The 25,051-nt window shown below is 38.6% G+C and overlaps 1 protein-coding gene across 1 annotated transcript in view; it reads right to left on the reverse strand.

The window, feature by feature from the left end:
• Window positions 1–266: 266 nt before the first annotated feature.
• LOC140463184 (protein-glutamine gamma-glutamyltransferase 2-like) overlaps window positions 267–25,051 on the reverse strand; it is a 35,282-nt gene continuing 10,497 nt past the window's right edge. The window contains exons 3-13 of the mRNA XM_072556969.1: window positions 24,276–24,515; window positions 21,949–22,067; window positions 21,032–21,160; window positions 20,050–20,227; window positions 18,899–19,034; window positions 17,390–17,493; window positions 16,432–16,674; window positions 11,822–12,091; window positions 8,073–8,233; window positions 5,957–6,093; window positions 267–1,491 (exon numbers count right to left, since the gene is read on the reverse strand). Of these exons, the coding sequence (XP_072413070.1) occupies window positions 1,344–1,491; window positions 5,957–6,093; window positions 8,073–8,233; window positions 11,822–12,091; window positions 16,432–16,674; window positions 17,390–17,493; window positions 18,899–19,034; window positions 20,050–20,227; window positions 21,032–21,160; window positions 21,949–22,067; window positions 24,276–24,515 (1,865 nt within the window). The 3' untranslated portion in view covers window positions 267–1,343. The remainder of the gene's footprint in view (window positions 1,492–5,956; window positions 6,094–8,072; window positions 8,234–11,821; window positions 12,092–16,431; window positions 16,675–17,389; window positions 17,494–18,898; window positions 19,035–20,049; window positions 20,228–21,031; window positions 21,161–21,948; window positions 22,068–24,275; window positions 24,516–25,051) is intronic.

Genomic DNA, 25,051 nt, shown 5'->3' on the forward strand with positions numbered 1-25,051 from the left:
TCTTATTCAGCACCATGGAACATCTTATATCCACTTGGGAAAACAGACTGGCCTCAGTATAATATTGCATCTGAAAACCCATTACTATTTATATTGCTTTACTGAACCTTTAATCTCCCATTCCTCCATGTGCAGTTTGAAGAGTGGCTTCAGTTCCTAAATGAATTCAAATATTGTAATACCTCTCATAAGCAGGAAGAAAATTCATCCACTATGATGTCCATAGAGACTGACACATTTTAAAAAGACATCCAAATTTCCAGCTGTTAGCTAAAATAATAACACGACAAGATTTTATTTAAAATGTTTAAAATGTAACAAATGAATAATAAAACATCATTGAATAAGCATTGTTCCCCTTTTATTGATATCACCCTCATACTTTCCAGAGAAATCAAGTCAAACAGTTCACAAAAGCTGACAGTTTCCAACAGATTGTTTCTTTTTTTTATTTTGCCAGTCAGTAAGTTCTAATCACAAAACTGACTTTCACTTGGAGTTTACATTGTTGATTACTTTCCTAAAGCCCAAGCTAACAAATCTTATAGCCTCCCAGAAATCCACACAGATGTAGTTTTCTCAATCACACATAATCTGCATTCTGCATAGTCAACAATAGCATCAGCAATGCTTCCTGCTTCAGAATCTGGAATGGTTGCCTATATCACATGTCTTTGCCTCATTGGAAGGTTGCCAACTACCCCAACAAAAAAAAGGTTACCTTTCTGTGACATGCACAGATTTGTAGAGAAGCCTGTAACCTGAATTCAAAACTGGCTTCCTCTGCCCTCTGTTCCATGGCAACCAGAACAACAGTGAACTTGAATTCAGATAGAACTGTTAATTAGCTATCTTTGATGCGCAGCTCCTTTCCAGTTTGGAAATAAAAAGAGATAGATTATAGCACCACTCTTCATAACTCCATACCATTAATATCTTTCTACAACTTTAAGAAACCCTATTTCTCTTCATTATAAGTTGGAGACTGTGATCATTGTCTCCAATTATACGTATCTTGCACCTTCGATGAACTCTTATCAAGTATACATGACTACTGACAGACAGACTCCAGAAGAGGTCACATAACCTCCTTATTTTACTCCAAATTTAAAGCTATAGTCCCAATATATAACAATCTTATAGCCTCATAACAAAACCATGCAATGTCAAAGATGACTTTAATTTGAATATGAAAGAAAAAAAATTAAGCATATGAACTGAATGCAGTGTCTAATGATTATATGAAAATAAACCAGATAACCCATCCCTAAATGAAAATCAGTGCATTCAGAGAATATGTAATTGGGTATTTAAGCTCTTATGCTTGTTTCCCCTTTTCTCTATTATTCTTTTACAATTATGTCCAAGGATCCTTTCATATTTACTATTTTGTCACAGTCAAAGTCCACCAGTAGCTTCTTCTTTCCAGTCTTATAAGGAACAATCTTACAGTTCACTTTTGCTTTTCCATTGACTGGTATATCTGAAGACCTAAAGTGAAGAAATAAAGAGGAGAATCAAAAACTTTAGAATTCTAAGACAAAGATTTTAGCTGATCTTATTTTTCTATATACAATGTGATGGTAGCTATATTTAAACAAAATATATAAAGATTTCAGATTAGTGGTATGTGGGTATTGGTTAATTTTTGGAAGATTTTAAAAAAGAGAATATAGAGGTTGGGAAGTCATGTTGAGGCTGTACAGAACATTGGTGAGGCCTCTTCTTGAGCACTGTGTCCAGTTCTGGTTACCCAATTATAGGAAAGATATTAAGCTGGAAAAGGGTTCTGAGGAGATTTATTAGGCTGTTGGCAAGTGTGGGGGGTTTGAGTTATAATGAAAGGCTGGATAGGCTGGGACTTTTTTCATTGAAGCATAGGAGGTTGAGAGTTGACCTTACAGAAGTTGATAGATAGGGTTAATGGTAGGTGTCTTTCCCCTAGTTTGGGGGATTTCAAGACTTAGAGGGCATTTTTTAAGGTGAACATTAATGTGAAATATTTGTTTATACTCTGGTGATTTATAATAAAAAGAGGAAACATTGAAGGCCATTACCTTGTTTTTTTGTTAAGAATAGTCAAGAATTAATTTTAATTTAGGAAACACTTAGAGTGAAAAACTTTAGGGCAGCTTAGAAAAAACATGAAGGAAAAGCAAAGATATTTTTCGCCTCGACAGAAGGAAAGGACAGTTCAGGGAAGATAGTCATTTCAGTAAAAATGTTTAGTTTGTGAAATGCAATTAAGGGGATTGGATAGAAATCCTCAGGTTAATGGGTTTTAAGTAAGTTCTCAGTTTTATCGGCATTCATGAGTGAAGATTCCATAGTTCATAGAAACTGAGGGGAATCATTTTAATAGAATTTAAATATTTTATGGATGCAGAGGTGCTAGCATTGGACTGCGATGGACAAGATCAGAAATCACACAAGATCAAGTTATAGTCCAGCAGATTAATTTGAAATCACAAGCTTTCGGAGCACTGATCCTTCATCACCTGACAAAGGAGCAGCGCTCCAAAAGTTTGTGATTTCAAATAAACCTGTCGGACCATAACCTGGTGTTGTGTGACATTTGATCTTTTTATCCATAGGGGTGAACTCTCTGGATTTGTTTCTCTGGAAAGTCATAGAGTCATAGAGATGTACAGCATGGAAACAGACCCTTCGGTCTAACCCGTGCATGCCGACCAGATATCCCAACCCAATCTAGTCCCACCTGCCAGCACCCGGCCCATATCCATCCAAACCCTTCCTATTCATATACCCATCCAAATGCCTTTTAAATGTTGCAATTGTACCAACCTCCACCACTTCCTCTGGCAGCTCATTCCAGACACATACCACCCTCTGTGTGAAAAAGTTGCCCCTTAGGTCTCTTTTATATCTTTCCCCTCTCACCCTAAACCTAGTTCTGGACTCCCCGAACCCAGGGAAAAGACTTTACCTATTTACCCGATCCATGCCCCTCATAATTTTGTAAACCTCAGCCTCCAATGCTCCAGGTAAAACAGCCCCAGCCTGTTCAGCCTCTCCCTATAGCTCAAATCCTCCAACCCTGGCAACATCCTTGTAAATCTTTTCTGAACCCTTTCAAGTTTCACAATATCTTTCCGATAGGAAGACCAGAATTGCATGCAATATTCCAACAGTGGCCTAACCAATGTCTTGGTGTTGTGAAATAAATTAAAATATTTGTTTTATGATTTTTCTAAACCATCATCCATGTCTAGATAGCTTGTTACTTCGTGTTTTTGAATTTTATTTAAGAAACCTTTGTTCTGGGTTTGATGAAACTCTGCTTGGTCGTGTGGCTACTTGTCAGTGAATGAACCTCCGTGTTAACAAAAACAAAATTACCTCACTTATTGAGCAAGATTTTATTCTGGGCAGTATATAGTCAAGTGGGATCTTAACAGTGTTTTGTTAAGCGAGATTCTTGATATCCCGTTTGCTACAGGTTAGAGTGCAATACTTTGCTGTTCAGCTCATCAATGATGCTATTCGGCTCCATGGTGCCTTCTTTTGTAATCAACTGGCAGGAAAGGCAGAAGCACTTACTGCTGTCAGGATTTTCCAGTCTTTATGACACTAGTACCATACTTAAAGCCCAGTTGCACACTCTTTCAGAAGTTGCAAACCAGGAGCTGCCCGTCACACTGTGGTGTTTCAATGACTTTATAGAACACATGACCCCAAGTGGAACATCACAGCATCACTTCTGGGCAGTTATATATTGATCAATTCCCTCATTTAAGCAAGTCTAAAGTATCGTCCAGTCCAAACCTTCATGTTTTGTGTTCCCGCTGCACTGAAATAGCAGTGAAGAAGGAAAAGCTTGGTGATTGCTCATGATTTGTTTATTAATAAGCTAACCTGATGGTTCCTAATTGATAAAGCAAAGAGGAATTTGACGAAATGGACATGTTGAAAAGAAAACAATTATCTTTGCTTCAGATTCAAATTCATAAGTCAGAATTCCAAATGATATGGTCCAATACTGCCCCTATCAGGATCTACAATGGTAGTGCAACATCAGTCTGTCAAAGGTAAGGTTGGCTTTGATCGAAAATATATATATGGGACACAAATGACTTTGCAAACAAACTGCAAAGTATTAAAATGTTCCAATCACTTAGCATGATTAGCTTTTTGGAAAAGGGTAGAGGATTTTTTTTTCCACAGACAGTCAGTTACATGTGGCAGATTCTTGCTGTCAATTAGGGACAGTAAAGTTGTCAAAGACCAGTTTTTTTCATCATTCACAGAGTGAGGGCATCTCTAGCTAGGTCAGCAGTTATTGCCCATCCCTAACTGCCTAGAGGGCAGTTAAGAGCCAACCACAATGCTGAAGTCTGCATCACATGTTGGCCAGATTTCCTTCCCTAAAGGACATTAGTGAACTCGATTTGTTTTCCAACAATTGACAACAGGTTCATGGTCGTCATTAGACCCTTAATTCCAGATTTTATATTGAATTCTAATCCATGATAGGATTAATAGTTTCTGAATCAATAATCTCACAGTAATACCATTAGGCTATTGCCTCCCTGAAGCTGACAGGGACAGTCATATATTTTGGTCAGATCTCCGCCCATGTTCCTTATAATTACATTTGCCGCTGTATGGACTTCCAAGGTTCTAGTATAGCTGTGACTTCCAGAATCGAAAATCAAAGTGTTTGCACCCCAATTGGCATGAGCAAGGTATGTGCAGAGCCCCCGAGAAATTGTGCAGCAACACAGTTAAAAGGGAGAATTGGTCTCAGCCACTTTCATTAAATTCTGACCCTGTCAAAAAAAAAGGCAGCAATCGCCAACAACACTGAAAACAATCCTGCTGCACCTTTTAAATTTCCTGATATAACAGGTTTTGTTATTCATGGATAAATGAGACCTTGACAGCATTCAAAACACTACATTATTTTCATTAATTTTATTACAGATTAATCTCATAAACTTTATGGTGGCAAATTGCTAAGTGGTGCTGCCTCAGAAAGATCTGAGGAAACTCGTTTGAAAGATTTGCGAGCTTCCACACTTCTCCTGCTATAATTCCACAGGAGACTGACTTGAAGAAAAAAAATGAGACCAAAGTAAGGCAGATTCCACATATATTTGTGAAATTTTGTTTGGTTAATTACTCGCTCAGCAACCAAACTTGGAATCTAGACAGAAAGGCCATCCTCATCACACATGACCCTCTGAAAGAAAAATATTTGCTTCATCTCTGTTTTAAAGGAACGACTCCACTGGTTTTGAAACAGTGATCCTGAGGTCTTAATTTTTACCAAAGTGGAAACATCCTCTCCGTATCAGTATCTATTGGGCCTTTTCTGTTTGGATCAAATTTCTTAAGTTTCTAAATTCCAGTAGGTAAAAGTTCACCTGTCCAACCTTTCAGTTTAAGACAAAATGCCTAGTCCAGGTATTAGGTGAAAGTGAGGACTGCAGATGCTGGAGATTAGAGTTGAGAGTGTGGTGCTGGAAAAGCACAGGAGGTAAGGCAGCATCCAAGGAGCAGGAGAATCAACATTTCGGGCAAAAGCCCTTCATCAGGAATGAGGCTGGGAGCCTCGAGGGTGGAGAGATAAATGGGAGGGAGGGGTGGGGTTGGGGGGAAGATAGCTGAGAATGTGATAGGTGGATGGAGGTGGGGTAATAATGATAGGTTGGAGGGGAAGTTGGAGCAGATAGATGGGAAGGAAGATGGTTAGGTAGGACAGGTCAAGAGGGTGGTGCTGAGCTCGAAAGTTGGAAGTGGGATAAGGTTAGGGGAGGGGAAATTAAGAAACTGGTGAAATCCACATTGATCCACATTAGTCTGGTTAACCCTGTCAAACTATTTCCAACATATTTACACCTTTCCTTAATAAGTTAATCAATAAAATTATCAGGTTAAATAAAATATCAAAAAACTGATACTGGAGATACATTTTAAAAGATCCTTTACTTACTTTACGACTAGTTCATCTTTAATCAGACCTGCTCCTTCAAGAGTCATGACACAATTCTTCAGAACAGCAGGGATGGTGTTCTGAAAGCTGATCTCAAGGTTCACTTCTTTATTCACAGTAATGTCTGTATCCAACACCTAATGAAATAAATTAGTTTCTAACACATTGACAATTATACTTCATTCATTTTGAACAAGAAAGATTAATAATCGCATGACCTTTAATTGCATATATCTCACTCTGACATAATATTTGGAATTAAACAGAAGTCTTCCCAAAACAACAAATATGAATGCTGTATTACACAATGTGGATTTCTATTCAGATATTTTCCAAAATACCAAATAACATGCTGGTAAAGAGCAGCTAACAATTCACAAGTAGAACATAGAATTGTCCCTTCTTCATTGACTATTCAAGACCTTTTCAGGCAACTTATTTGTGAAGGCAGCTATTGTCATCATTGGCAGCTAAGGCCTCCAGGGATGCACAGATGCATAACAGGTGAGAGTGATCCAGTCCTACAGAGTCTAGTTAGTGCACTGTGCTTTGTTTTTCAGCATTCCTACTAGTAAATACATGTTGTGAATGCTGATCAGGAGCAGGAAGAGCAGGACCAGGAGTAGGATATACAGCCCCTTGGGTTTGCTCTGCCATTTAACTTGTTTAAGGCTAGTCTGCACTTTAATTCCATTTTCCAACCTTTGCTTCCTATTGCTAAGGTTATCAAGCAACAAACCATTCCAGTTCTGGCAGAAACTATTCCCTTCATCTCCATAATCGTTTGGGACACAGCATTGCAGGTTTCTGCTACAATTTGAGAGAGAAGATGTACAAAATTGCTCATTAAGGGTTTTTTGGGGGGTGTGGTTGTTAATCACAGATTAATTTCATAATAAACAATGAGAAATTGGGCAATTTATGTTAATTAGGTGCTATGTATTTTGAGTGACAAAGGTTTCGGCTAACTTCAAACTCATCCAATTCACCTACTCAACACTTCAACTGTTGGAATACTTGTTACCTCTGAGGTTGACTATTCCTATGCAGTCCTAATAGGCCTCCCAGTACCTGTCTGCTGTAAACTTAAGCTCCTATTCATTACGCTTTGCTTCCCTGTTTCTTTATTCACATCAAGTCCCACTTAACCTTCATGTTGTGTCCACTGAATGACATTGGCTTCTGGTCAAGCAACTTGGTTTCAAAACCTCCATGTCCCAAGCCCTCAATATTCTTCAATATACTCCATTCCACAACTCTCCATGATAACTACACTCATTTAATTTTGGATGCTTCAATGTTCCAAATTGAAATTGCACCACAACCAACAGCCATGCCTTTGGATTCCAAGGCTATCTGCTCTGAAGTTGCATCCCTAACCCACTTTGTCTTTCTTTTGCTGCTTTATTGCTTCTCATAATCTCTCTCATTGACCAAGCTTTTTGTCAACTGACCAAATATTATTAACACTGTTTCTGTGTTTAAAAGAGTCAAATTTTGCTTTTAATTCTCTGCTGAAATACATTTGGTCATTTTATGATGTGAAGTACACTAGTACAGTATTTGTGGTGTAAGGGCCCTAGGACCTTGGAGTAACCATGCAATGTTGCTATAGGTGTTCCCCATTGGGCATAAATACTAGAATATGGGGAGAGCTATTTGGACTCAGGTAGATAAAACCGGAAAAAATTTGAAGAGAGAAGCACATGTAGCGAGTAGTATTAACGATATAATGGTAACATTACAGCTTGGTATATCTTGGGCTAACATTTTTAAGAGTATTTAGTATTATTATGCAGTAAACAGAGTTCCAAAGGAGTCTAAGTCACAAGACAGCTCTTGTCTTTGCCTCCCCCTTGTGCAGTCTGTATTGAACTGAAACCCAAACTCATGAATATAGGCACAAACCCACAAGACAATACAGCGCACACAAGTTGCTATTCTTATTTTGCAAACTTGAGTAAAGATCTGATGTCATAATACTCACGTTGTGACTAAACCTGGTGCAAAATCTGTTCTAATGTAAAGAGAAATAAACCTCTTAATAAATATTCCTCAATCAGTGTTGGATTCCACAGTGGAGATTCAATGAGGTGGAACTATTTTTCACCATTACCTTAATAATGATGGAAGGGTTGATCAGAGAAATGTCAGTTAGTGCAGATACACAGGCCTTTGATTTTTCTTCAATTACCACCGACATCAGCTTCATCATGTTGTACATGTCAGGGAATGAACCATATTCTTTGTAATCTATTTTCAAAGGGATTTCCAGTTCTAAAAATAGGAGGCAAGGAAAAAAATATAAAATTGAGGTGTTTAAACTTTTAAGAATTAAATCATAGTACATGAACAAAAATGGTACACTAATAAAAAATATGGATTAACCTTTTATCAGACTCTATCCAAATTAAATCTCCTCGCTGACATTGTTGGTGGATATGGGAACTCATTGCAATGAGAAATAATACTTTAGACAAGTAATTACAAAGCAGTCAGCATCAGCAAATTTGATAGTCTGTACATCTGGTATCCTTGATAGATCATGTGTTTTCTACAAATGAGGAGAAACAGCTACCCACTTTGCATCCACTGGGCACCTAACCCGAGCCAGTGGGGTCAAAAAATACTCGAGATATATATTAGGTCTACATTCCAACACTTAATCCATAGTCCTGAATGTTATGACATTTCAAGTGCTCATTCATTCTAAAGGCTGCAAGGCTTCCCGCCTCAACTAGGTGGTTCCCATCACCTTCTTGGTGAAAGCTGTTTGTGTCAAAACTGTCATGATCATCTCGCTACATCTTGCATGTTTTTCTCAATTGACATGGCAAGAATCTTGCTAGGCAGAGGTGAAGTCCCCATTAATGATCATTATTACTTATTGCCAGCCCACCTCACCTCAGGTTTCAATATTACCAAACTCAACTTGCAAACCAGCCATTGGAAAAACTCAACATGGAAACCAGAACAGATTCAACTCATTGCTTGCTCCAAAAAGCCTCCAACGTGGATACAGGCACTGACATCTTGGGCATGCTCCACGGGCAATATCCACATGTAGCCCAGGTCCGCGGACGTTAATATTTGACACGATGCAGCTTCTATGATTATACCATATCTCTGATCCACTTACAGGACACTTCTGCAATTCAATGCTGCACATCAATCTGCATACTTCTTGATAAGTATCTTGTACCAAGCACAGTTTGTACTCAAGGACACACATATAACTCATAGACTGGATCAGGCTGCATCTCCAGGCTGCTCACTTTGCTCTAAAGCTACCTGGATGCTTTCAGTCTTTCAATATCCATGTCTTGCACTGTCTTTCAATTTTGGGCATTGCCCTGTCAGCCAGAGATATCTGGCTTATATTACTGCTGTCTTGCCATGCCATTTGGTGCAGACACAACGCCAGGAATTTTATCACTGTTGCTGGCAAGCCTCAGTCCAATTCAGGGAGATAACCTTCACTCAGCAGAACTGGTGTAGTAAGTCAAGAGCAGCCCCTATATCTGTCCAAGTCCTGCTTGTGGCTTTCAGGGTCAGAATCTTCTGCTGATAAAGGGTGAGGGCCTAAATTATGGAATGAGGGTAAGCGGGGAACATAGTAAATGTATTAGCGATAGATCATGAATCTTGGTGGGAGGTGGGGCCAGTAGCAAAGGTACAGTGAGTGTGAGGTATCATTAGAAGATGGTGGAACCTCCTCTATTGAATTGGAGAAGGTCATTTCCCTTCTTCCTGCAGGGTTGGACTGGGTATTTCTCCAGTTGCTGAGACTGCCCTAAACCAGGTGGAAACCTCAGAGCAGTCCAGCATGTTCTGGTGTAATGGCTTCCACTGCTGGTCCTGGAGGAAGAGCAAGTCCCATCTGTGTTCTACCTGTCCAGTAAGAGCTTCAAGACCATGCCTGCACAGTGGACTGGTTCAGGGCAGTCTCAGCATCTGGAGGAATGCCCAGCCCAGCCCTGCAGGAAGAAGGGTAAATAACCTTCTCCACTCCAACAGGGGAGGTTTCACCATCTTTTTATGATATCTCACACTCACTGTATCTTTGCTACTGTCCCCACCTCCCACCAAGGCTCATGATCTGTTGCTAATACATTTAATACATTCCCCACTTACCCTCATTCAATTGTCCCCTCTCTGCCATATTGAAGGCAAATATCAGAAACAATGCAGGACAGTTCTCGACCTATAGTGCACATCTGGGTACACAATGCTGCTAGGGATGCTGGTCCACTGTCCAGTGAGTGGTGAGGTGTTCTGGGAATAAGGTAAGGTAAGCTCGGCTGGGAGTTGGACATATTACTCAGCATAAGTGCTGAAATGGTAACTACTGCAGTGAGAAAGCTTGCTTGGCTGCACGGTGAGAATCAGAGTCAAAACATGTGGCACTGGAAAAGCACCACAGGTATGGCAGAATCCAAGGAGCAGGAGAGTTGATGTTTCAGGCATAGGCACTTCATCAAGGGTTCTGCCCTGTTACAGTTGGAGTAGTAAGGTTCGAGGGTGGAGGTGCAGGAAGTGGAGGAGATGTGCTGGAGGGCATTGTTGATCACATGGAAGGGGAAATGGTAGTCCCTGAAACAGGAGGACATCTAGGATGTCCTGGAGTGGAATTGCTCATCCTGAGAACAGATGTGGTGGAGGTAGAGGAATTGGGAGTAAGGGATATCGTTTTTACAGAAGGGAGGGTGAGAGGAGGTGTCATCAAAGTAGCTGTAAGAGTTGGTGGGTTTGAAATAGATGACCATGTTGAGTCGGTCACCGGAGATGGAGACAGAAAGGTCCAGGAAGGGGAGGGAAGTGTTGGAGATGGTCCATGTGAACTTTAGGTCAGGGTGGAAGGTGCATGGTGAGAATAACTCCACTAAACTCAAAGCCACTCACACTTAACCAACAAAAAACTGTAAGATTCAGCTCAGAGTTAACATTGCAGGCGAAAAACATAGACCTGAATTTTCAGGGCACCTACTCCTCACACCTCATCATCAAAATGTCAGTTATCAACTCAAATAAAACCTGGCTGTTCCTCAAGGATATTACAATAAGATCTTAAGTGTTCCATGGTGTATTTAAATTTGAAAGGAGTTTTACATGAGGGATGCAATAGAGGTAAGGAGGACTTGGAAATCATCTGGACAATGACCATGTTTTGCAAATATTTTTCTTTGCCTCTTTAAAAAGACTGTCTGACAAGCTAAGCACTTCCAGATTTCCAGATTTTGCAATATTTTGCTTCAGTATATATGTCTTCTATACTCAATTTAATAAGATCAGTACAGATTTAAACAAGTCTCAACAGAAGTTGTGATTGGCAACATCAGAATTCAGCTTAGGTGCTAACATTTATAAGCCATTACTTTATCACAGGTTATTATTTTAACAGAGTTATATCTCCTTGAAAATAATAGATAAAAAAGTGTCATGCAAAAGAATCATCTTAAAGGATTTTTCATGAACTACGGTTGCTGTCTGCTGTGCAATGAATGTAATAGCTTGTCTCCACAAACATGATGCCGTGCTTCGTATTGAAGTAACTAGTTAACATAATTTGAAAGAGTTGCTTGAGGTGAATGTTAACCAACCTAACAGGAAAACTACCTACTGTTCTGTAAATATCTTTAATGTGCATCTGAACAGGCAGTCAATACTTCAATGGCACACTTCATCCTGTAGACAGTGTTTCTGGAAATACAGAACTCCCTCAGAACTACACAGAAACCCTGAATTGGGGTTGAAATTAAGGCCATATGACTATTTAATAATTGGTCTAATTTGGTAAACATTCATCTGTCCTGCCATATAACTACTACTAATCTTTAAGTTTGAAGACAACAGTTCTTTCATTACCTTTATTGGGGCCGATAGTGATATCCTTTTTAAATTTCTTGAAACAGCATTTCTCTGTTTTTCCATTGTAGCTTCTTTTCTTAGCCCAAAATCTGACGTTGCAGGACTTTTCCTCTGATGTCTTGTTGGAAACAACCATGGAGACAGCAACAGGTTTGCCATTGTAAGCAGGCATGTCAGTGGTCATGGACAAACCTAGTATTTTCTCTGGCACTGCGATATTTTGTATTCTGTTAGCTTTTTGAAAAACACGTGCCTCTTCCATGGAACCTTAGAGTAAAATAAAAATGATGTTCTTGTGTATGAGATACCATAAAACATTAAAAAAATAATAAAAGAATATTATGCCCATCAATCTTGCTATGCCAGTAATCATGGCTGACAATCTGACTCAGTAGCCTGTTTCCACTTTCTCCCCATTACTTTTGATCCCTTTAGCCCTAAGAATTATATTGAACACTTACTCGAAAATTTCAATGTTTTACCCTCAACTGCTGTCTGTGGCAAAGAATTCCACATGCTCACTGTCTGGTTGAAGAAATCTTTCCTCATCTCAGTTCTAAATGGTGTACATGATATTCATAAAAGGTGACCACTGGTTCTGGATTCTCCCATCATCAGGAACATCCTTTCTGCCCTTACCCTGTCTAGTCCTTTTAGAATTTTATAGGTTTCTAGGAGATGACCCCTCATTCTTCGAAACTCCGGTGATTATAGTCCTCAATGATCCAATCTCTCCTCATATATCTGTCCTGCCATCCCTGAAATCAGTCTGGTAAACCTTTGTTGCACTCCTCCTTAGCCAGAACATCCTTCCTCAGGTAAGAAAACCAAAACTACACACAATAGTCCAGGTGTTGTCTCACCAAGACCCTGTAAAATTCCAGCAAGACAACCCTGCTCCTGTACTCGAATCCTCTCACTATGAAGGCCAACATAGCATCTGCCATCTTCACTACCTCCTGCACCTGCATGGCTAATTTCAGTGGTTGCTGTACAAGGACCCTTGGGTCACATTTATGTTTGTCTTGCCAATCCATCACCAATCAAATAATAATCTGCCTTCCTGTTTTTGCTACCAAAGTGAATAACCTCATGCTATACTTCTTCAGCCATGCATTTGTCCACTCACTCAACTTGTCCAGTACCAAACAGGTTTGCCTACTTTTGTGATGTAGTCTATTGATAACATTTTCTCTGACAGTTTCATAGTCAGTATCATTGACAAATTAAACAACTGACTTAAAACTGAATTCTTTACTACCTGGACCATGCACATGGATCAGCTTCTTATCATAGTTTATACCACAAATAACTGCCATTCTGTTTATTTTCCAGTTTTAAGAAAATTTGTTAGTTTGTAACCACAGTAAGATCAGCTATACATACTTTATGCATCCTTAACTTGTGCAACAGCCAATTTTGTCTTAACTTTGTGAAAATTTGCATAGATTTCCTTTAATTTCCATTAGGATTGTGGATGATACAAAAGTACGAGTGAAGATAAGCAATGATCCACAGAGGTATTTAGACAGGTTAAATGTAGGGGAAAGATTTGGCAGATGAAATTTAATGTGGAGAAGGGTGAGGTTGTGCACTTTGGCAGGAAGATAGAGGAATTGAGTATAATTTGAACGAAGAAATACTGAAGGAAGGGATTCAGGAGATGTGTGCGTGAATGACAATAAGATAACATACAGGTTCAGTGGAAAATTTGGAAGGCAAATGAATTGGTTAACCTTTATTTCAAGGGGAGTGGTTTATAAAAATAGGACTGTCATACTAAATCAATATAAGGCTAATCAGTTCATATCTGAATACTGTGTATAATTTTGATCCTTTCAATTAAAGGAAGATATATTGGCATTTGAGGCAGTCCAGAGAAGGTTCACTAGGTTGATTCCAAAGAAATATTCTAATGAACAGAAATTCAGTAGTTTGGGTCTGTACTCATTGGAGTATATGAGCATAAGAGGTGATCTTATTGAAGTATATAAGATTCTTGGACGACTTCATAGAACTGCTAGAATTTGGAAGCAAGCCATTCAGCCCTTTGAGTCTACACCCAATCCTCCAAACACCATCACCCTAACCCACCTCCACTACCCCATCCTTGTAATCCTGCATTTCCCGTGGCTAATCTACACATACACATACTTGCACATTATGGGCAATTTAGCATGGTTAATCTACCTAACCTGCACATTTGTGGATTGTGGGAGAAAACCGGAGCACGAAGAGGAAACCTACACAGATATGGGAGAATGTGCAAAATCTACACAGATAGTCACCTAGACATAGGGAATTCTGTAAAATCAATACCAATGCATGCTCAACCTCTTCAGTGACTTATTTTAGAGTATCAAAATGCTGACCATCAGATCGAGGTACCTCTTGGCATGTTTTACCACAAATTTCTCCAGGTTTTGGAATTACAAATATTGATTTCCTCATTTTCATCAGATCCCTGGTTTCCTAATATTTCTGACCTGCTTTATGTGTCATCAATTGAGAAGACAAACAAAACAATTCTAATATCTCTGCTAGTTTGCTATTCTAGGCAGCATCAGGAGGTGGGGAATTCAACATTTTGGGTGTAACCCTTCTTCAGAACTGGGGGTGGGTGTGGGGGGAGCAGCAGATAAAGGGGGAAGGGGTAGGGGAGTTGGGGATAGGTGAACATAGGTAGAGGGTACGGCCTTGTTGGTCAATGGGAGGAATGAATCCGATTGATAGCTGGAAGGAAGGGTTGATCAGAGGAATGGAAAGGAGAGGGTGCTGGGATGGGAGGTTATTTGAAATTGGAGAACTCAATGTTGTGTGCTCCAGACTGTATGATGCAGTTCACCAATTTCAAATAACCTCCCTTCCAATGCCCCATACCCTTCCCAGCCCCTCTCCCTCACTTCCATTCCTCTGTTTGACCCTTCCTTTTAGCTAACCTACTAGATTCATTCCTCCCATCGACTAACCAGATCATACCCTCTACCTGTGTTCATCTATTCCTACCTAAGCACCCTGCTCTCCTGCCCCACCTCTCACCCATTATCTGAAGCTCCTCTTTCACTCAATCTCAACCTCCGTCCTGAAGAAAGTTTATATCCGAAATGTTGACTTCTCCAGCTTCCTGCTTGTCTACCTTGGATTCCAGTTTTTTTTGTCACTAACCAAGTTTGCTCTTCACACATCATATTCATATCATTTATATTTCTTGCTAATTTATTCACATATTTTATTTTGCCCCTGTTGTTCTACTATTGATCACCTTTTTGAGCTTTTAAAATGCTCATAACTTTTTGATTCTAGATTCAGATACCAATTGTTTCCTGCAAGGCATTTTTTTACACCAACTCATAAATGTTAACCAGATATCCTCAATTATTCTAGTCCCATTTGCCAGCAGTTGGCCCATATCCCTCTAAACCCTTCCTATTCATATACCCATCCAGATTCCTTTTAAATGTTGCAATTGTACCAACCTACATCACATCTTCTGGCAGCTCATTCCATACATGCACCACCCTCTGCTTGAAAAAGTTGCCTTAGGTCCCTTTTAAATTTTTCCCCTCTCATCCTAAACCTATGCCCTCTAGTTTTCCCCCAACCCAGGGAAAAGACCTTTTCTATTTACCTATCCATGCCCCTCATGATTTTCTAAGCCTCTATAAGGTCACCCCTCAGCCTCCGATGCTCCAGGGAAAACAGCCCCAGCCTGTTCAGCCTCTCCCTATAGCTCAAGCTCTCCAATCCTGGCAACATCCTTGTAAATCTTTTCTGAACACTTTCAAGTTTCACAACATCTTTCCGATAGGAAGGAGACCAGAATTGCATGCAGCTTTCCAACAGTGGCCTAACCAATATCCTGTACAGCCACAACATGACCTCCCAACTCCTGTACTCAATACTCTGACCAATAAAGGAAAGCATACCAAACGCCTTCTTCACTATCCTATCTACCTGTGACTCCACTTTCAAGGAGCTATGAACCTGCTTTCCAAGGTCTCTTTGTTCAGCAACACTCCCTAGAACCTTACCATTAAGTGTCTAAGTGCTGCTAAGATTTGCTTTCCCAAAATGCAGCACCTCACATTTATCTAAATTATACTCCATCTGCCACTTCTTAGCCCATTGGTCCATTTGATCAGGATCCTGTTGTAATCTGAGGTAACCAACTCCTGTACTCAACACTCTGACCAATAAAGAAAATCATATCACTATCCCATCTACCTGAGACTCCACTTCCAAGGAACTATGAACCTGCACTCCAAGTTCTCTTTGTTCAGCAACATTCCCCAGGACCCTAATATTAAAGTGTATAAGTCCTGCTCTGATTTGCCTTTCCAAAATATAGCACCTCACATTTATCTAAATTAAACTCCATCTGCCACATCTCAGCCCATTAGCCCATCTGATCAAGGTCCCATTGTACTCTGAGGTAACCTTCCTTGCTGTCCACTACACCTCTAATTTTAGTGTCATCTGCAAACTTGCTAATTATACTCACATGTCCCAGCTCCTGACTACTGTTTGGAGGTTGTACATAACTACATACAATTACAGATTAAACAAATTTTCCTTTACTATTTTGCATCGATTAACTATGTTCTTACCATCAGGATATTTGTAATTGCTGGTGACATCCTCACGTTCATCGAAACCACATTTTTTTGTGCTAATCTTGTGGCCAACATGTGATTCGTTAGAGTCTAATTTCATTTCCTCGCCATTTTCAAAAACTAACCAATTAACACAACTTGCATTTACTTCAGCAAAAACAAATGGGGCATCATACTGCATGTCAACCTCTCCTTCTTTGATTGCCTTTACTGAAGCTGGTCCACAGCAGTAAACTCCTAAAAAGCAGAGAAAATTTGAGTCAATTATAAAAATATGACAAGAAATTGCAAAGTTTTTTTACTGTCTGCACATTGAACTTAAACAGAACATTTATCATATGCACATTGATATTTGGAAGTGCATTTCCCATGAACATAGATCTATCCCTTTATTAGGGATTTCAATAAATTTCAATATTTTGCAGGTTATTGAAAATGCTCCAATTCAATTATCATTTGGTGCCACAAATTCATAATCTCTCACTTTATTCCTAAATGAGCATAAAATGCTAAGACATGAACATATGTTAAACAGAGGAGCCTTATATTCTCATAATGTATACAAGATTAATGGGCAATCTGAATAAGATTTTTTAAGATGTTTAGAGGAATTAATAGAGTAGAGAAAAATATACCTTTTCTGATATGAATACCAAAAGTCATAATTTAGTCTAGGGCATTTAGAAGAAATGTCAGGAAGTATTTCTTCACACAAAATTGGTGCTAATCTGAGGAATTCCCTCCCCAAAACATTTTTTATTACATAATAGTACTGAACACTGTGGAATCAAGGCAGATAGATAGAATTACGTTTTGGATCAGACACAACCAAATCAAATGGCAGAATAGGCTCAAATGCCGAAATGGTCAACCCTTGTTCCGAAGTTCCTGAAGTGTTGAACTTTCATTCATAATTCACACCGTGTTCCTTAATGCTATTTTGATTCTTTACCATCACTTTTCTCCTGTGGTGTTGCATCCACGGCCTGCCATCCATCATAACCTGGCTGCAGGTCATTTCGTAACATCCAACATTCATCCCACACATGGAAGTTCCTAAAGCCAAATACAAAAGTGTAAGATATGATATTGTTGAAACTCTCACAGACAAAGCTATGGTTCTTCCTAAGGAAAGACCACAAATGCTGACTGATTCTTAGCAACTAATACTGACAGTCTCCAAGAAAACCTATGGAAGTATTAATTTATAAATTGTGACTTCCTGTAAATATTGACCCACTATAGAAAGCTCCAACCCAATCAATCAGAAATGTAATTGCAGAAATTATTTATTATTAGTGAACAACAGTACGCTTCTACTGCAAAAACAGTACATACAGTATAGAAATTTGATGATGTGATGCCTAAGTTGAGACGTCCTTTATCCAATTTGGCAATGTTTGTTAAATATTAAGAGTTATGATTAGGGCCACTTATTTATTCCTAAGATTGCTATTATAATTTTAGCCTCTATTTGCCAAACTGACAATCTCTGATCATTGTTCAATATCAAGCACTAATTAATCTTAATTCCCAAAAAAAGTGATGCACAATATCCAGAAGTGTGTTTTGTTGCAGTTAACAAATTGATTACTAAATATTCCAAATAACCATTTCATATTGAAGGCAGCATTGTGGCTCAGTGGTTAGCACTACTGCCTCATAGCACTAGGGAACTGGGTTCAATTCACGCATCAGATGACGGTCTGTGTGGAGTTTTCACATTCTCCCTGTATCTTAATATGCTCCTCCCACAGTTCAAAGACGTGCAGGTTAGGCAGAATGGCCATGTTAAATTGCCCATAGTGTCCAAGATTTTGTAAGTTAGATGGATTAACCATAGGAGGTGCAGGGTTACAGGGATAGGTAGAGAGTTGAATCTGGGTGGGATGCTTTTCAGAGAGTTGATGTGGACTTGTTGGGCTGAGTGGCCTGTTTACACACTGTAGCGATACTGTGCATGATAAGCCTTGCACTTTTAGGAAAGCATTCAAAATGCTTCTGTCAAATTCAGGTTTTCGACAGATCTACACTGCTTATATTAATACTTACATTGGCAAAAACCTTTAGATTAATGTGCCATGATTGATAAAGCTCATGTAAATACACAGCTAAAAGAACAATCCCACAATATGGGAGAATACAAAGAATCCCCTTTAACTATCTTATTAAATACAAATTTAGAATATCTTTCCTGTCTGCACCACTGTCAGAATACAATACGTAACCTTTTCCAATTGTACATCAATCCATGTGAAATAAAGACTTCCTATTTAAATATGGACAATTAGACTTCTGTTTTCGTGTTACAATTATTCATTCACTCCTGCTTCCATTAGCATTACAGATTGATGTCATTAAGTTCTCTCCAAACTAGGTTTAACTATAACACTAATGTTATAGTTCGATTTGCTAACAAGGTTACTGTGCAGTTTCAGTATGCATTTAGTCGTTAACTCACCAAACGCTATCATTGGATACTCCCATAGGTTCTCCTTCTACATTCCAGTATTCATCAATGGTCAAATTTGCATTAGTATCATGAGCAGAATCAAAGTTTGTGACCACACGGGTAGGAATTCCCAAGCATCTCAAAACTAAAGAATGAAAATGTAATTAGTTTACATCCTTTCTTCTCATTAGTGGTAAATTAACTATCCTGTAATATTCACAACTGATTTGACCATCTTAAATTTGGATGCAGATTACATAGGTGTGTTCAAAATTTAAATGTAAAGATTGTTCTCAATACAAACTGTAATGTGAACACAAGATGTGTGATTCTGGCTAGCAAATTAACATGCAGTTTATAGCTAAATTGCTAAAGCTTTTCTGACCCTAACACAATGCATAATGATATCTGTTTCAATAATAGCAATCAATATAGAAGATTAAATATCATTCTTTATTGCAAAATGACTTATGTGGTCAATTAATTCTATCAGGGTGTTTTCCATTTTGACATTGGCTTAGATTTAATGTTGACAATAGGACTCTTGCCCATAACGTTTTAAATGAGAGTCTTCACAATCACTCCTCATAATGTAGTCATCAAATTCAAAATACCACCATGGTAGACCACTTTGGCCTGATTTGACCAGCTAGAAGATGTCTTAATCTTCCTATTTCCCTTGATATAAAGGTCAGCATTTCTTGAGTGTTTTTGTTTATCTTTTGGTGCTACAGTGACACTGTTACACACCACTCCTTCAGTCTGAAATGGAACCTGTTTTTCTTACAACAACATTGCAGCCAATCTTGTGTTAGTGAATGTTCAATGGAATTTTCAGGTCCTTAGAATTATACTTCTAGAGTTTCTTGTGGGTTAATCAGAACTGTTATTGTTTCAACAAAAGATTAGCAAACATGCTGGAGAAGTAATGCAACTATGATGATCTTGCAATTTCTCATGATGTTCCTCTGAATTATGGTCAAGTCAGGAGAATCCAAGGAGATTTCAGGCCAAAACCTTCTTCAAACATTAATGTATATTCTACAAACTTTCTGTATACAAGTATATTTGGAAATATCTATGTACATACCACATTCACAACCGAATTTAAATTGTAAATCCTTTCTTTTAGAGGTACAGCATTTTTTATTTTTGTCTACCTGTGCAGGTGACTGCTGCAAATACCCAGCACTGCCCATAGCGAACTGGTTTGCAATCAGAATTGTTCCATTTGCGAAGAATTTTAATACTTCCATTCCATTTCCCAGGATATACTCCAGAAGTGTATGGGCCACCCCACTTGCCATAAATTATTCCACTGTCACCAATGCAATTCACCTGAAAGGATAGCACAAATAATTTTTATTGTGATTATTGTGTAATTACAGCAATAAAGAAGACAACACAACTGATGGAATCAAGGCCATTTAATAGTTTGCAGCCATTTACAGAGATTACCAATGCAACGGTTCTTTTTCTGCCATTAATATTTATTAGATTCAGCCTTTTGCAATAAATTATAGGACTAGCATTGATGGCATATTGCATCTTGATTGCTGGGGGGGGGAGGGGGGCATGGCTGTGAAGGAATCTTACTGTACACAGGTTTGTTGTACATTTACCAAAATATTTGATTGGTTGTAATACACTTGGAACATTCTGAAGCTGTTATGTTATGTCCCATGGTCAGTATGTCAATATTTCTTTAGGAGACATAATACATCAGTATACTTTTAAGAGACATGATCATGACATTGTCACTATGTTATGATGGCATGTTATGTTAGATCATTCTAACTGAAAGCACTGTAATCTGACATTTTAATGTTTACCCAGACATTGATGAGCTTGTGAATGTATTGTAACGTTTCGATACAAAAGTTGGTTATAATAAACATCTGTTGGATTTTTCAATACCACAATATTCATGTCTAGTTCCTTATGTTATGTGCAATAGTATTAGCATTGCTGCATCCATTAAAACTTCCCAACTTAAGACGAGAAACTAATTAATACCAGCTTTAGAAAGCAAGCATTTGGAAGGGGAAAGCTTCTCATGCTTTGAACAATGTCAGTTTCTGTGAATGCTGACAGATGTATTTTTACTAGTTGCCACCTGCAGAGATCTGTGTAAGCACTTACCATAGCAGACACAGTTCTAGAAATATGAACAGGACAACCTCTTTCCTTAAGCGCCTCATTTGGATCGTTCAGGTATTCGGGTGTGTGGTTCAATAATTTGATGCATATGTCCAAAATATCTTCTTCAAACTGTAAGCATATGCATGAGTCAATTGACAAATTGCATTAGAAATCATTGATAAAATTCAGTCCTCATGTTTCTCTCATTCTATAATATTTCATTCAATTATACATTTCTTCTCTATATTAAACAATCATTTATGAGCTGACCTTGATTTTGTTTCACTTCTCTGCCTGATTAAGCAAAATTTAGATCTCCTGAAGTGATCTAATCATTTTTAGGACCTCATAATCATGAAACAGCTCATTATTGACAAACCTTTCTCCTCTATTCAAACTACAGGCTTTTAAATCCAATTCCTCAAATTACATATCATCTCAACTTCTTCTCTCAAATGTAGTAGTGCTCTACATTCTGCACTGGTTTCTTCAACAAAATCCTACAATCCTCAGTCTACTGCAGTACATAATTCATTTAAGTGACTCTGCATCATGGTTCATGGATTTGTGCCTGTGCTTATTGAATTAAGCTGTTTGATTACTCCACATGCAGTATCATTTAGACCAATAAGGGAAATCAGATCTTCCACTTTATGTATAGTTTTATCTCACAGCTATATGTTTCGGATTACTTTCGGAAATCATCCCGCACAAAACTATTAAAAAAACTGGTGTGTCTTTGGGAATTTTATACATTGCAAAAACATTTCATAAACTGAATTTCACCTAGCATCAGTTGTGTAATTTGAACTAAAATGAAATGTCTAACCTACGATGCAGGTAAATGTTTAATAATGCTGCAAGATTTCACTTCAGCTGATTATTCAAAATCAGAAGTTGCCCTGATTTTCACATACCTGGCCAAAGTTCCAGGAACGATCACTGATGTAGAAACTGCTGCCAATATAAATAGATCCAGTTTCGTTCATCACATATTCATCTCGCTTAGCATCATTGTCCAGAAAAACCTCATCCTCTGAAAGTAGGTACAACATTGAGCAAACCATATGGGATGTACAATCAAAACAACAGTTATAGACTGGAACTGATAATGCACTGATTCCCGACTAATGCATGAAAATTAATTGAATGCATACAAAATAGTAAGGTGACCACTCCAGTGCAAAAAGCTGAAGTTGTGGTATATATTTTCAGCCAGAAACACTCAGGGTATAATCATTTCAATGTTCACCAGAGGTCCCAGGCATCAGGGACACCAATCTTTAAATAGTTCATTTCACTCCATGTGACATCAAGAAAGGTTACATGTACCGTCTAGAGCAAAGGCTATGGTTCCTGATAACATTCTGGTATTAGTGCTGAAGACCTGAGCTCTAAAACAATCTGCATCTTGGGAAAAACTGCTCAGTTCAGATTCATCAATAAGCTATTAAACATCAGTAAAGTGATGGGAGATGTTTTTGACAATGATGTGCACTCAGCAACAACCTGCTCATTGATGCTGAATTTGTGCTTCTGCAAAGCCTTACATTTTCAAACTTTATTGTTACAAACATGGAAAAGGTAGAGCTGGATTCCTGATATGAGTTACATCCCTTGATATCAAGGCAGTATTTGACTGGTCATGACATCAAGGCAGCTGGCAAAATTGCAGTCATTAGGAATCGGAGACAAAAATCTTCACTGGCTGAAGTCAATGCTACCATAAAGGACACTGGCTTTGAAAACCATTTCATCTCAGGCTCTTTGCTGCAGGAGTTTATCAGAATCAAATCCTGGTCCAACTTCACCTGTCTCATTGACGATTATTCCATCACACAGAATGGAAACAGATCCTTTGATCCAACTCATTCATGCCCTCTAGTTTTGGTCACTCCTACCCAAGAGAAAAAGACTTTTGCTATTCACCTTATCTATGCCCTTTATTATGAGCATGAATTTGGAGAGGTAAGGACTGAATAGAGATAGTCAGCGTGGCTTTCTGCATGGGAACTCATGTCTCACAAATTTGATTGCGTTTGTTTTTGAAACGTGACCAATAAGATAGATGAGGGCAGAGCAGTAGACATTTAATAAGGCTTTTGACAAATTTCCACACAGTAAACTGGTTGGTAAAGTTAGATCACATGGGATCCAGGGAGAGCTTGTCAGTTTGATATAAAATTGACTTGATAGTAGGTGACAGAGGATGTTGGTGGAGGATTGTTTTTCAGACTGGATGCCTTTGACCAATGTGTCTGGCAGGTATCGATGTTTGGTCCACTGTTGCTTGTTATTTATATAAATGATTTGGATGAGAATATAAGAAGCACGATTAGTAAGTTTGTGGATAACACCAAAATAAGTAGCATGTGGACAGTGGAGAGGTTATCTAAGAGTACAATGGAACTTGGTCAAGTGGACCAATGAGACGAAAGGTGGCAAATGTTGTTTAGATAAATGCAAAGTGTTGCATTTTGGTAAGACGGACAAGGGCAGGACATACATAGTTAAAGATAGGCCCATAGGGAGTGTTACTAAACAGAAAGACATAGGGGCTCAGGTATATAGTTCCTTGAAAGCTGCATCACAGGTAGACAGAGTTGTAAAGAAGGCATTTGGCACGCTTGCCTTTTTTGCTCAGACCATAGTGTATAGAAGTTGAAACATCATGTTGAGGTTATACAAGACATTGGTTAAGCCACTTTTGGAGTACTGTGCACAGTTCTGGTTGTTCTGCTTTAGAAAGGATATTATTAAATTAGAGAGGGCTCAGAAAAGATTTACAAGGATGTTACTGGGCCTGAAGGATTTGAGCTATAAGGAGAAGTTGGATAGGCTGAGACATGTTTCATTGGAGGTTGAGGAGGTGCAGTGCCGTAACTCACCAAGTTTTCTTTGACCACTCCTGCCAACCTTGTGATACCTACCAAAGGAGTTAAAGGGACTCAGAAATCTCAGCATATGCATTTCTTCCAAGACTCACTAGAGTATATTACATATTGCTGTTCACTCACTGTCACTGGAGGAAAACTTCTAGAGCATTTTCAAAAGCCATACTGTGGACGTACCTTCACCAAAAGAACTGCAATGGTTCAAGAAGGTGACGCACCACCACATTCTCAATGTCAATAAGAGATAGGCAATGACATTTAGTCTTGTCAGTGATTCCCACATCTTACAAATGAACAAACCAAATATGGTAACTATTGGTAGAACTACTGTTCCTTAAAAGAAATTGTACCTGCACACCAAGGGTTGAACAGCACAACGAAATTTCCAAGATAGTACTGCACATTCGGATTATAATAATGCTGCAGTGTTAACTGATGGTAACCAATCTTGGCTTTCGGTGATGGTGATATGGTTAGGTGCAATTCACTGCTGGTGGACGAGGAAATAATGCCACTCCATCTCTTTGCATTTATTAATTCTGTTAATGGAACTTCTACTTTAGTTCCATTTGATTTCTGAGGTTCTGGACCTAAATCAAGACAAATACAGTTAAATGAGTAACAATAAGAACTTATTTTTAACCAAGATATCATATTGATCATATAATTTGATTCCCATCTTTGTTTTTTAAAAATCTCCATGCTCTTGTATTTTCTTCAGCGCCACAAACCTCCAAGATATGCCCTTACTTGAGAATTCCCTTCTTAAATTTTCTTCTTCTTCACTTTCCTCTGTTCAAATGCTCCCTAAAAATTAAATTCTTTGAGCAGGTTTTTGGTCATCTGCCTAATGTCTCATTATGTAGCTTAATATCAAACCTTGCTTTAGAAAGGTTCATGATAAACATCTTGGAATGTTTTATTATGTTGTACATGTTGTGGAGGAGCCAGTGTTGGACTGAGGTGTACAAAGTTAAAAATCACACAACACCAGGTTATACTCCAACAGGTTTATTTGGGAGCATTAGCTTTCAGAGCACTGCTCCTTTATCAGGGAGCTGTGGAGCCTGATGAAGGAGCTACTCCAGAGCTACCTGATGAAGGAGCAGCGCTCCGAAAGCTAATG

This window comes from Chiloscyllium punctatum, chromosome 37 (genome assembly GCF_047496795.1).
Source record: "Chiloscyllium punctatum isolate Juve2018m chromosome 37, sChiPun1.3, whole genome shotgun sequence".
Lineage (NCBI taxonomy): Eukaryota > Metazoa > Chordata > Chondrichthyes > Orectolobiformes > Hemiscylliidae > Chiloscyllium > Chiloscyllium punctatum.